We start from the raw sequence: 14,113 nt of genomic DNA, 5'->3' as shown, positions 1-14,113 counted from the left end.
ATTATTTTCAAAGAAAATACTTTTGCAATAGCATGTTTCAACCCTATGGTATAAGATGCCAACTGTAGGACAGGTAATAGAACTACTTAGTTTTCTTTTACTTTGTGAAATTCTCAGTAAGTACCGTAACTAAATAATCATATAATCTTAATACAGTGTATCAACTAAAAATATAGGTATCATATATTACTATTCTAAAGGAAATGCTAACTTGCATCTTTTAGGAAACTGTAATTATACCCACAATAAAAGTTAAGTCCTTTTGTGAGCTTAAAGGCACTTTCACTCTAGCACTATCTAGCCTTCACCCATTTGGACACAGTTTCTTGCTACTGATCCTATTTCAGCTTCATGTCTACTAGGTTTAGAAAATCCACATGGCTACCAGGGTCTGTCTCTCATTTTCGCAACTTGATGTTTTATTCTATCTTCTTCTGTAAGGTGAAAGAACTTAAAAACCTGTATATAACTAAAAAAACATTATTAAAATCTAAGATATGGATGATGTTTATGATTAATACTACAAATATAACTAAGTTCTTTCATGAACTAGAACAAATGTACGACACTTGTACAAAGAGTTAATAACAGAGTAGTGTATGAGGAAAAAAGTACCTATTGCAAAGTATAGACTATAGTTAACAGCAATACCTTAATATTCATTCATGAACAGTAACAAATATACCACACCAATACTAGAAGTCAATAATGGGGGTGGAAGGGAATAAGGGATATAGGGTGTTTTTTTATGTTTATTTGAGATTTTTCTTTCCGTAATAATGAAAATGTTCTAAAACTGGCCATGATGACTGCGCACCTAGGTGATGATACTGTGAGACACTGACTGTATACTTTGGATGGATTATATGGCATGTGACTATATCCCAATAAAAATTACAGTTAAAAAAAGTAAGATAAAGAGCTCTTACCTCTGGTTTTTTCATTATCTGGATACTGAACATGTGGTTTTTCATTGGATATATTATAATAAGGACATCTCCAAATTCTGTAGGAATAATTCCTCTCCTATAGTCTCTGGTATGCTCTGACCAAACAATGTGCACTTCATCATTTCCTAAATGTCTCAACTGGAAAACCAAGCAAATGGCACAGAGTGCTTTAGAAAAACCTAGAGTATGGTCAAACAGATACTGACAACATACTACAAAAAAAAAAAACAATACAACAACAGAAACAGTTTATCATGTAAACAAATTAAAAAAAAAACATTCTAGGGTGGGCCAAGATAGCTCAACAGGCAGAGTTCTTGCCTGCCATGCTGGAGACCCGGGTTTGATTCCTGGTGCATGGCCATGCAAAAAAAAAAAAAATTTTTTTTAAAAAATTTCATTTGCTCTTTTTCACAACATGTGAAACACAAATACTCAAAGATATTAGGGGCACTGCAGAAGACCAGATAATTTCCAGTTGTCCAGTCAATTAGAAATACGGAACTTAGATAAAAAAGATTCCCTTACAGCCCAATCACATCTTAACTTGCAACTGCACTAATTCTCCCCTACCAAACCTTTAAAAAGAGAATGTTTAAACAAATAGGAAACAGACTGATTTGAGATTCTTCTTTCTTTTTCCCTGCCCATTCTCTAGGTGTTAATGAGCAGTGAAGTGGACTGAAGGAGACAACAGGAAGAGAAGTAAAAGAAACAGAAAGGTCAAAAACTGGATAATTATTTATTGAAGCAAGAGAAAGTTGCATATATTTGGTTTAACACATTTATTTTCAGGTTTTCTCTCCTAAGAAACTTGAAATTCTTCCAAATAGATATATTGAGATTTTAGATTCTCGAGATGTTATTCAAACTTTTGCTTACAAAAGTATTTATGGCAATCAGAAAGAATTAACACTGTGATGATTAAAACCGTAAAAAAAAGCAAAGCATCCAAAAGTTGGATTTCTAATAAAGTATTAGAAATGTGAACTTAATATCCATTAATCTTGAGTTTTCTTCACAGAGATTACTGTATAAACATGATTTCAATATAAAATTCAATAAAAAATCAAAAGGGCTTTTTCACTGCTTTCAGACAACTGGACATATTGCAGATGGGAAAGTTTGGAAGAGAAAACTAAGGATAAGTGTCATAACACTATGAGTTAACAGATAGGCAGTTTATTATTGCACAATAAATTATGCAATTTATTTTGTCATAAAGACCACACAATCAATAAAAGCTTAATTCATAACTTAAATGAAGAAAGAAGTTAAATTCAATTAGTGTAACTTTTTAAGCCTGGAATTCTTAACCTGAGTTGAAGGGTTCTGACTAATCAAAAGTTATTTGTAAAACTGTATTTGTGTATTTTTCTGAGACAGGGTTTATCAAATATGACAATGTAATGCACAAAAAAGGTAAGAACCAATATTCTAATGGTTCTTAAAGTCCCCAAATACCAATCTACCTAGAAAATCTTAAACCTTATGAATGCCAATATTTGAGAATACAATGAAATCCCTGAACTTTAAAATTTGTATTCCTAAGCAAGAATTGCCTTAGGAATTCTGAAAGATTATAGGATAGAGGTAGATAATACTCTAAAGATAATACCCGCTAAATCTATAAAGAAGAATCTACACTTTTAGAAGTGAAGTATAAAGATTTTACTTTTTCAAAGCAAGACATTTTTAAAGTGGATTAAATTATCCTTTCATTGAAATTGTAAACTTTATTAACTGCTGTAAAAATACAAGATGGTAGGCTTCAAGCATTAAAATAATTTTAAAAGTTGTAATTCTCATTAACTTGTACAATAATATATACAACTTGAATGATATAAATGTGGGTCTTTGGCTTGTGACATTTTTAAAAAGCAAAAAAGATTGCACAACTCAAAAAAGCCATGGCTCTATAATTTTATTTTTTAATCAAAATACTTTAAAAATATCCTTCCTATACAGCCATACCCATGTGTCAGCTTCCCTAATAGGTTTATGTTAACTGAATACAAAAGAAATGTGAAATAAATTTAACCAGGAGGGATGATCCAATCTAATTTTGATACATTAATGTCATATGCTGTACATGTTACAATACCAGCCAGATCTAATACTAAGCTCCAGGCTATACTGAGATTTCCAAACGGCAGATTGTTTTAAGTGATATCAAGTATAATTGAAGTAATAAACGATAGTAAAAGCTGAGCACACTGTCAGGAAGAATTTAAGTATTTACTTTTTCAAAATTAAATGAGTTAGGTTAGGAAAGACAAGACAACTGAAATAATGCAGGTCTCAATTTACAGAAAATTCCTTTTATTTATCTGCTACATTAACCCTTGAACTCTTGCCAAAACTATAATTTCTAATGCCCACTTATCTAAAGAAACGAGGGGAAAGGACAATTGTATTTTTATCTTATAACTGAAGTTTGTCTTCAAATATCTACCACAGACTATTAAGTCTTATAGAAGTTTAAAACAAAAGAACAACACATTTTTGCCAAAATGTTGTAATGAAAATTTTTTGGCATAAAGAACCCCCTGCATAACAAAGTCATTCTAAACATGTTCTAACATTTTAAGGAAAAAACTTCATGGAAATCCCTTGTATTCAAATCTAAAAATGCAATTATTTTATGCTGTCATGATGAGGCATGTTTTTATATCTTCAAAACCTGTTAGATAATAATTAAGCATAAATTGAGAAATTGCTAATCACTACTATGTATCTTGGGAATTTTTGAAAGACTACTGACGAATTTTGAGTGATTAACAGTTAATAGAAATCTCAGAAGTATGTACATTTGACAAATATTTTACATACTATTTTACATTAATCTAATTTATTCCTTATCTCTTATGGGCATATCAGATTGTGTCCTATGTGTACTCAGCAGGCTTTCCATTCCTATAGTCTAAAAGCTCTCAAAGGAGCTCCTACTCACATGTTTTTGGAGTTAGACACCAATTCATTTCTTAAAAAGAGTACAAGATTTCTGTACATGGGATAGGTCTGTTAAAATGATTTGTAAATTACTCTTCCAAATTCACTTGAACTATTGTTGAAGTCACTTTAGAATTTGAGGTATATAACATAGGCTACAGATCATTATTTATATATCATTTATATTTATTAATTTAAGAAGATAAAGAAGTACCATCAGTTTTTTGAAATGTGACATAACTAAAACTGAAGTTCTCAATAAATTATAGAATATAAAAGCCTTAAAGTTCTAATTTCTCACCTGCTGCCATATCCCTAACAAGTAGTCATCTTAATTCTGCTTAAATACTTCTAAGGTTGGGGAGCTTATTAATGCACAAATCAGCCCATCCCATTTTTAAATAGCCACAATTTTCATAAGAACATTCTTTATACTTAGCTAAAACCCACATTCTTGAAGCTGGTTCTTCCAAAATGAGCCTTACAAAATAAAGCAATTCACTTTTCCATATTATCTTTTTAGATATTTTAAGACTGGTCTAATACACATCTCAACTTGTCTTTCCCAGATTCAAAGTGTCTATATTTCCTCTTCTTATATCAAATCCATTAACTGTACTGGATTATTGCCTCAGTTTACTATGCTTTTTTTTTTTTTTTTTCCTTTGGTACAGGCAGGCTCCAGTAATCCAACCCGGGTCTCCAACATGGCGGGAGAGAATTCTGCCACTGAGCCACTGTTTCACTGCCCACTATGCTTCTTTTTAAATTCTGGAATAGAATACAATATCAACATAAATTCTGACTAATATAGCCAGCCCATAGTGGGGCTATCCCTTCCTTTGTTCTCATCACTACATTATTTTCTGCATTTTTACAAAGTTGGCTCAAACTGAACTTACAGTCAATTCAAATCACGAGATTTTTCTTACAAAGTTTTTTTAAGCCTGTACAGTTGAATTTTAGAACTAAAGATAGGATTTTATATAGTTATTGTTCTAGTTTGCTAGCAGCCAGAATGCAATATACCAGAAACGGAAGAGCTTTTAACAAGGGGAATTTAATGAGTTGCTAGTTTACAGTTCTAAGGCCGAGAAAATGTCCCAATTAAAAACAAGTCTATAGAAATGACCAATCAAAGGCATCCAGGGAAAGATACCTTGGTTCAAGAAGGCCGATGAAGTTCAGGGTTTCTCTCTCAAGTGAAAAGGCACATGGTGAATACAGTCAGGGCTTCTCTCTCGGCTGGAAGGGCACATGGCGAATACAGCATCTTCTGCTAGCATCTTCTCCTGGCTTCCTGTTTCATGAAGCTCCCCGGGAGGCATTTTCCTTCTTCATCTCCAAAGGTTGCTGGCTCGTGGACTCTCTGCATCTCATGGCTACATCGTTCTGCTCTCTGAATCTCTCATTCTCCAAAATATTTCCTCTTTTATAGGACTTCAATAAACCAATCAAGACCCACCCAAATGGGTGGAGACATGCCGTCCCTTAATCCAGTTTAACAACTACTCTTGACTAAATCACATCAACCAGGGAGATGATCTCATTACAGTTTCAAATATACAGTATTGAATAGGGATTATTCTACCTTTATGAAATGGGATTTATATTAAAACATGGCTTTTCCTAGGGGGCATACTTCCTTTCAAACCAGCACATTCCACCCTCTGGCCCCTAAAAAAGACATGTTTTTCCCATATACAAAATACATTAATTTCATAACAATATCAGAAACCTTAAACCTTTCAGTAGCAATACAAATGAAGTACAAAATTAGAGACAGTATAAAATCTCATCAAGTCAGTTACAGGCATGCTCCCCGGGAGGCATTTTCCTTCTTCATCTCCAAAGGTTGCTGGTTCTCTGCATCTCATGGCTACATCATTCTGCTCTCTCTGAATCTCTCATTCTCTCATTCTCCAAAATATTTCCTCTTTTATAGGACTCCAATAAACCAATCAAGACCCACCCAAATGGGTGGAGACATGCCATCCCTTAAGGCAAAATTCTCTCCATTTGCTCTGGACCTTTGAAAACTCATAACAAGTTATTTACTGCCAACATATAAAGGAGGAACATTCATAGGATACATATACACATTTCCATAGAGAGGAAGGAACACGGGTCACTGGACCCATACAGTTTCGAAAACCTGCAGGGCAAAGTCCATTAGATTTCAAAGTCTGAGGATCATGTATTCTCAGGGCTTTAGAAAGTGGCAGTCCCACCCTTTCCAAGAACCTAGGCCTGCCTCTCTCTGAATGCAACCTTGGGGAACATTGGGGAGACCACCTTTTTCTCGGCTCCACCCTCCCAAGCATCAGGGCTGTACCTGGGCTTTCTGCCATCTCCGGGGCACACACTCAACCCCTTCATGTGGTGGCAGCCAGGCTCTCCCCAAACCCCAAGGAATGTGCTTCACTCTCTCCAAGGCCTGAGGCGGCATGACTCTTCCACTGTAACCAGGTGGAAGGCCCATTCTCTGCCTTTGGGGCAAAGTCACCCTCTCCATGGGCTTGGGTGGGTCCGCTCTCCTGGTTCGAGGCTTCTTGACTTCAGACCTCAGCCTCCATGAGTTTGCCTCTGAAGTTATCTTTCCTCCAATGTGTCCATTCTCTGAACCCCCCAGTCAGACTGGCAGCACCTCTGTTTATACAGGTCCCACAGCACTCTTGTTGGCTTTCAATGCAGTAGCTTTGGATCATGTCCATTAGACATAAGGAGTTTCCACAAATCCTTCCTGGATAACTCCATGTCCAATCCTGGCTTTCTCTGAAATGGCTGACTGTTTTCACATTTGGCCAAGACCTCATGTGGGGCACTATTCTCTTGGGTCTCCCTTCCTGGAGGCCCAGAATTTTCCAGAACTTCAACTTCTGGTTTCTTTGTACTCAAGAGTTCAGTTCTCAGCTTCTCTCTCTCCTGTCGCATTTCACTATAAGCTGCAAGAAGAAACCAGGCTGCAATTTCCACATTTAATTTGGAGATCTCTTCTGCTAAATATCCAAGTTCATGGCTTTTAAAATCTGCCTTCCAGCCAAAGCCACTAGTCAATTTTGCCAGATTATCTGCCATTTTAAAACAAGGGTTGCCTTCCTTCCAGTTTGCAATAACATGTGCCTCATTTCTGTCTAAGGCCTCATCAGAGGTATCTTTAGAGTCCACATTTCTACCAAAAGTCTCTCCAAAGCATTCTAGGCCTTCTCTATCAAGCTTCTCACAACTCCTCCAGATTCTTCCCTTTATCCATTTAAAAAGACGTTCCAACATGTTTGGTATTTGTGAACTGCAGCAGCAGCACCCCACTCTCCAGTACCAAAATCTGTTTTCGTTTGCTAGTTGCTGGAATGCAATATACCAGAAACGGAACAGGTTTTAACAAGGGGAATTTAATGAGTTGCTAGTTTACAGTTCTAAGGCCGAGAAAATGTCCCAATTAAAAACAAGTCTATAGAAATGACCAATCTAAGGCATCCAGGGAAAGATACCTTGGTTCAAGAAGGCTGATGAAGTTCAGGGTTTCTCTCTCAAGTGAGAAGGCACATGGTGAATACAGCATCATCTGCTAGCATCTTCTCCTGGCTTCCTGTTTCATGAAGCTCCCCGGGAGGCATTTTCCTTCTTCATCTCCAAAGGTTGCTGGCTCGTGGACTCTCTGCATCTCATGGCTACATCGTTCTGCTCTCTGAATCTCTCATTCTCCAAAATATTTCCTCTTTTATAGGACTCCAATAAACCAATCAAGACCCACCCAAATGGGTGGAGACATGCCGTCCCTTAATCCAGTTTAACAACCACTCTTGACTAAATCACATCAACCAGGGAGATGATCTCATTACAGTTTCAAATATACAGTATTGAATAGGGATTATTCTACCTTTATGAAATGGGATTTATATTAAAACATGGCTTTTCCTAGGGGGCATACTTCCTTTCAAACCAGCACAGTTACTAAATTTTACCTTGCCGAGCTCAAATTATCTTTAAACCCGCTTTTTTTAGTCTGACTGCTATTCTATGTGCTGGACAAACATGCAAAATGGGACAAGTTTGGTTATTAGCCTTCCTCATAGCAAGTCTTTACAGACCTTCCTCCTGGTTAAAAAAATACCCAACATTTACTTAGTGCTTACTATTCTTAGTGCTTTGTGATAATTTTCACCACAGTGTTACAGGGTAAGTATAATCATTATTGCCTCTACTTTTACAGGGGAGGATGAAGTAACTTGCCTAAGGTCATACAATTTATAAGGAGCAAAGTCAGGATTCAAAGCCAGAAGGCAAGCTGGTTCTAAAACCCATACTTTAACTACCTTCTTATACTGCCTCTCATTAAATAAATAATTTATATGCTCTGGATATGGTTATACAGACAGTCATGAATATGAACATACTTGCTGCACTATTACTTTTTTTTTCTTCTAATTTTTAATTTATTTTTTTAGGTCATGGTCCAGGAATCGAACTGGGTCTCCCGCATGGAAGGCGAGCATTCTAACACTGAACCAACCACCCGTGCACCCCTTGCTGCACTATTATTAAGACCATATTTCTTCAACTTGTTCACAAAAAAAAAAAAAAGACTAAGTTAAATACTTTATATGGTCTATGGCTTTCCCTATCTAGTAATCCTATTAAAACAAATTAAGTTACTTTGATGTGATTTGTTATGGTGAACTCGTGTTGGCTCCTAGTGATCACTACTTCATTATCTAAGTGCTCACAAACCATCTGTTTAATAATCCTGTTTTGCCAGGCATTGACATGGAGTTCATGAATGGTGGTAATTTCTCCAGTATGTGCTCCGCTGCATGTCCTTTGGTAAAAATAATGGTATTTGCCCATTTTATGCAGTGTTCTAATTTTCCATGATTATCAGAAGGGACTCCAGAGTCATTCTACATTTCCTCAGTGCCATGAAATATTATTCATCTCGGGCTGAACACTAAAATTAATTTAAAGTAACTATATCATCTCAAAAACTAGCTTACCCTACTGACTTCCCCCATTTCTGTTATAAACACTTAACCACTAATTATAATGACTTGGGGTCAAGATCTGAAAGTCTTCTCTGATTCTTTTGTTTTCCTTTCTACATCTCTAATAATATGGTTTCCATAAAAAAAAAAAGTGGTATGTTTTATATTCCTTTTTTGTACTTTCTATTTCCTCTACTGCTGACCTAGGTCAGATGCTAGTCATATATACCTGGAATAGGTCAGTGAAATCTTAAAAGGCCTTCTTCTAGCCTTCTTCCTTCCCTCCTTTCTAACTACTTTCTTTCATACATGAGCAAATAAAATTAAGAGCTAACTAAATGCACTGAGCTAGTTCTTGCAGACACAATGAAGAGGAAAAACAGACAAGGTCTCTGTTCTCACAAAGCTTTTGATCCCAGCAGAGAACACACACAAAAAAAACAATAAATGAATAATTATATATACAGATATATGCTCTAAATATACATCTCTGAATGCAAGTAACAAGGAAAATTGATCTAAAATGGTGCTTGAACTAAAAGGTGAAGAATGTGTAGAAGTTAGTTATTTGGAAGTTAACTAACCAGAAGTTAGTTATACTGGTATACATGTAGAAATTGAAGCTGTTATTCACTACTCAAGCCCCCATTCTTTTCCCCACCTCCCAGACACTCACATTTAGGGAAATACACACTATCATACATGCTCAAGTCATGAAAAAATACCTACTTTCATAGTCATATACATTTTCATATATCTACTTGCTATCTGAATCATTCATATTTAGTAATTAAGGAAAGCTTCTTTAAGGCATTCAACTCAATATCTAGTACCATGTCTTAGCAGTGTCGAGACTCAATAAATACTACTGACTATTGCAATTTTTTCTTTATTACATAATATTCTATGCATAAAAATGGAATTATCTGCAATTATGGCATTTATTTTTATATGCTACTTTAAAGCTATCTTCATTTAGAGATAGTTCTTTTGATTTTTGGATGTTATAGCTATAGCAATTCATTCAACAAATATTTATTAATCACCAATAACCCTGGTACTGGGGGCTGGGGATGTATCAGTAAACAAAACAGAGAGACAAAGTCCTTGTCCTCACAACCTTGTATTCTAGTGGGAGGAGACAGATAAACAGATGGAAAAGTAAACTACTAGAACAATTTTAAACAGTGATAAGTGCTATAAAGAAAATAAAATAGGGGAATGTGACAGTGTTACTAGGTGGAGAGGGTTTCTTCAGCTAAAATTGTCTGGAAAGGTCTCTTTGAGGAACTGTCACGTGAGCTCAGACTACAATGAGAATGACAATGAGGAAGCCGGATGATCTGGAGAAAGAACATTTCAAACAGAGAGAAAATAAGTGCACAGCTCCTAGGATGGGAATAAGCTTGATATGTTGGAAGGTTAGAATGATAGTTACTGAGGCCAAATGTGGCAAATGTTAACTGACAGAAGATAAGATTAGAGAGGTAGGCAGGTGGGGTAGACAAATCATGTAGTACACTGAAGGCCAAAATGAGGAATTAGAATTTTATTATACACGCAACAAGAAGCTGCTATCTTATCCAAATTATACCACTGTCAGTGGTGAAATAAATTTCCTTTGAACTGCTTATATTTCCTGATTTCTCTATCTTCCATTCTTGATATCAGGCATATACTTACAGAAATTGGGGTAAAGGGCAGAGTCCATATTAAAATAGAATTATTTAGTATAAGGTTAATTGTTATAATTGGGACTGAAACATAGCTTCATAACATTTTATTAAATACTATATTTACATTGTTACCAAAACAATGAAAATTTTTTTATTGTTCTTTAAATTTGTTTTTTGAATTCATTTTCCACACTGCATTTAGTAGATAATTCTTTGGAAAGTATCTTACAATTTAATTTTATCTCTATATAAAATAAAGAAAAAAAATTAAGATTAAAAGTGGTCTGCAAGGTGCATTTATTTATGACAGTGTTGTGACTACATTTTAAAACAGAGAGTGAAATGCTATCTATTACACTAACAGTATTTCAGAAGAAACTGACTTAAAAAAAAATGCTTCTTTCCCCTCTTTTGGGGGGTCCAGGAAATGAAAGATAGACTAGAAAGTCTAACTAAGTATGTTACAATTATCTCAACTTGATCTTCATCAAACTCTTAAAAGGATGATTCGGCTACCTATGAAGCAGAGTATCAGCAAGTGGCTACAACAAGGAGACAGAGGAAATGAGAAAGGCACCTATGAACACTTTATACCAATGCTTGCAGCACTTCTGATTTTTAGGGGTGAATAAACTCAGCTAAGTGGAAATTATTTTTAACCATTTTCCATCTATCTTCCTCAGGTAGAGATAATTTGTAGAACAGATGGCTTGGGTTGGGGTTCTATCAGGATTTCTGATATGGTGGGATACTATTTCTAAGACAGACTCTACTCTGCTAGATTAAATCTTTTGTGATCTGTTTTAAAAGTATAATATAGTTATCAAAATTCTACTACAGGGCGGGCCGCGGTGGCTCAGCGGGCAAAGTGCTTGCCTGCTATGCCGAAGGACCTCGGTTCGATTCCCGGCCCCAGCCCATGTAACGAAAACGGAGAAACAAAATACAATAAAACAAGAAAATGTTTAAAAAAGATGTTTCCCTTTCTTCCTCTCTTCCTTCCTTCTATCCTTCCTTCCTTCTCTCTGTATAAAAAAAAAAAAAAAAAAAAAAAAAAAAAAAAAAAAAAAAAAATTCTACTACAATTGTTTTGAGTCTTAAAAACCTTCTCTTTACAGGAAATAAAACTGTTAAACAGACCCAAGGATATTTACCTTTCATTCTGAGAAAATGTTTAAAAATAATTCACAAAATCATCAAATGATATCTTAAATAAATAAAAAGTCAGAACCAAAATTAGTTTTTATAAAATGGATATAAATGATTTTCCTCTCTCAAGTTTAAAACAAAGAACCAGAGTCATAAATAATTCTAGCTTGCCAGAGGCATGGCTATTTCTTTATACTGACTGTCGACTATCTAATTTAATTAGAGGTATTAAACTCCATGCTGAGGTCAACAAGCCTTACTTCCTTCAATATTACACTTCAACCAGTGCTCATTAATGTGTCTACTGAATGGATTAACGCACCTAAAGATATATGTACAAAGGAAAGGGGGGACAACCTAATGATATACAATTGTTCATTTGTAAGAGGACACATGTTCAAGGCCTCAACTTATTACCACTAATGTGGAATTTATTAAATTGAGGAGAAAAAATACCAATACAGAAAGTGATTTTTTTATTAATGAGATCTGGTATAAGACAACTGGCTTCTATGATTAAGTTTAAACATTTAAGCTTTTACTAAAGAGAAACTAATACCATAATAGAGCTAAAATATAAGCCTGTTATATAGAAAAGACTTACAGAGCACATTAAGGGTAAGAGTCATAGAGAAGAGAGAAAAAAGAAAATCAGAACAATTTCTATGAAAAGATGGTTTCAGACTAGATATACAGATGTATATAGGTCAGATACATCATCTTTTTCTGCTGGATTTAAACAGTCATTATTTCTCGATGGAAAATGGTACTGAAAGTATCAAGGAGGTATTACATGTCTTACATTTAAGTGAAATGTGGTTTCAATTTATTCCAAACTTGACAGGATAGATTTTAATCAAAATTGATTTAAATTACTACTTGAGAAAATAAGAGAAGTATATAACTTTCCAAACTGATATCGCTTTACTACATAATCATTTCCAATATTGACAGATTTCACTTTTTTATAGTAGATACAACATATCTTAAAACAACAAACAAACAAACAAAATCTTTAAATTACTCTATTTAAGTAAAAAAGTTTATCCATCCTGGTTAATTTTCTTTAACAATAAACAGGTATAATTATTTTGACACTTAAAATAATATACATGATTACACTATAACTTTTTAAAAATTATAAACAAACGCTCACATTTTAAAAAGTCAGAATACTTCCGGCATCTCAATATTAAACACTTGAAATTGTATGTTATATAAATACCTGAATTCTTTCTATTAAATAATTGGAAAAATAGTTGTACTTTTCCACTTAGTAAATTACCAAGTAACTTTTAAATTTAGAGTTAACTAGCTTAATGAAAAAAATTCAGAATTTTCCAATAAAACAAACTACTGGTGTTTAAAGTTAAATGCCTCAAAATTCTTTAATAAATTCAGAACTTAAGAATTTTGCCATTTTAGGGTATAACTTTAATTAGGACTCAACCATTTCACAATTCCAAACTGGGGTTTTTAGCTCCAAATTTGTTTTATTTGTTATGATAAAGGATTGTTAAACAAACATTGCAGCACTACTTCTTAACAATTAAGGATGAATGCTAGTGACTGTTGAAGGAAATAAGAAAACCTTTTACTGGACATTTCTACAAAGGTCATAGGAATAAAATTTCAAGTACTATGTAATGGTCAAGTTTGAAGTAAATATATTCTGTTAATAGTTTTGTAGTTTATTTTGCTCTTAGGTCTGGAATCTAAGATACTACTAATTTTAGACTTTGCTTTGGGTTTAAAAGTTGTGTCCCTGAAGCCATTAAATTGATGATAATGATAAATATGAGTCACTGCTAAGTTCTCAATAATTAATATTGCTTATCTTTTTAAGCTGTACTCAGAATTGCCTCTAATTTGGGCATAACTTATTTTCTAGAGCTTTAAAAGGAGTTGATAGAAGGGCTTAATCGAGGTTTTCATGAAGCTTTACACCAATCCAACTCTTCACGAGCTACATGTCAGTATTCATATGGTTCATTTAATCTACAAATATTTGAACATTTCAACGAGTATTTCTAAAAACGACAGGCCAAGAATTTCCATTGCAGGGCGGGCCATGGTGGCTCAGCGGGTAAGAATGCTTGCCTGCCATGCCCAAGGACCTGGGTTCGATTCCCAGTGCCTGCCCATGTAAAAAAAAAAAAAAGAATTTCCATTGCAAAATTATTATTGAATATACTCTCCTATACACCAATTACCTCCACTTTGATTAGTCATTCCAATCTAATGTTCATATATTAATTTTCCTACCCATTATCCATTTAGTAGACAATTTCCAACAAAACTCTAAAAGGTATACAAAAGGCATTAAGGATAGTCAAGGCAAACTAAATATTTGGGAAGAGTTCCCAAGTCCCTTTTTAAAAGAGTGTGGGGGGTGGGCCACAGT

At 34.5% G+C, this 14,113-nt stretch overlaps 1 protein-coding gene across 8 annotated transcripts in view; it reads right to left on the bottom strand.

Annotated features, from left to right (window-relative positions):
• Positions 1–14,113, bottom strand: part of RALGAPA1 (Ral GTPase activating protein catalytic subunit alpha 1) — a 311,810-nt gene that overhangs the window by 28,566 nt on the left and 269,131 nt on the right. For all 8 annotated transcript variants that reach the window (XM_077126931.1, XM_077126935.1, XM_077126932.1 and 5 more), the window contains one exon: positions 930–1,088. In XM_077126931.1, coding sequence (XP_076983046.1) covers positions 930–1,088 — 159 coding nt within the window. The remainder of the gene's footprint in view (positions 1–929; positions 1,089–14,113) is intronic.

Source organism: Tamandua tetradactyla, chromosome 14 (genome assembly GCF_023851605.1).
Source record: "Tamandua tetradactyla isolate mTamTet1 chromosome 14, mTamTet1.pri, whole genome shotgun sequence".
NCBI classification, from domain to species: Eukaryota; Metazoa; Chordata; class Mammalia; order Pilosa; family Myrmecophagidae; genus Tamandua; species Tamandua tetradactyla.
Note: the sequence above shows the minus strand (reverse complement) of the source record. Positions and strands in the feature narration are given on the sequence as shown.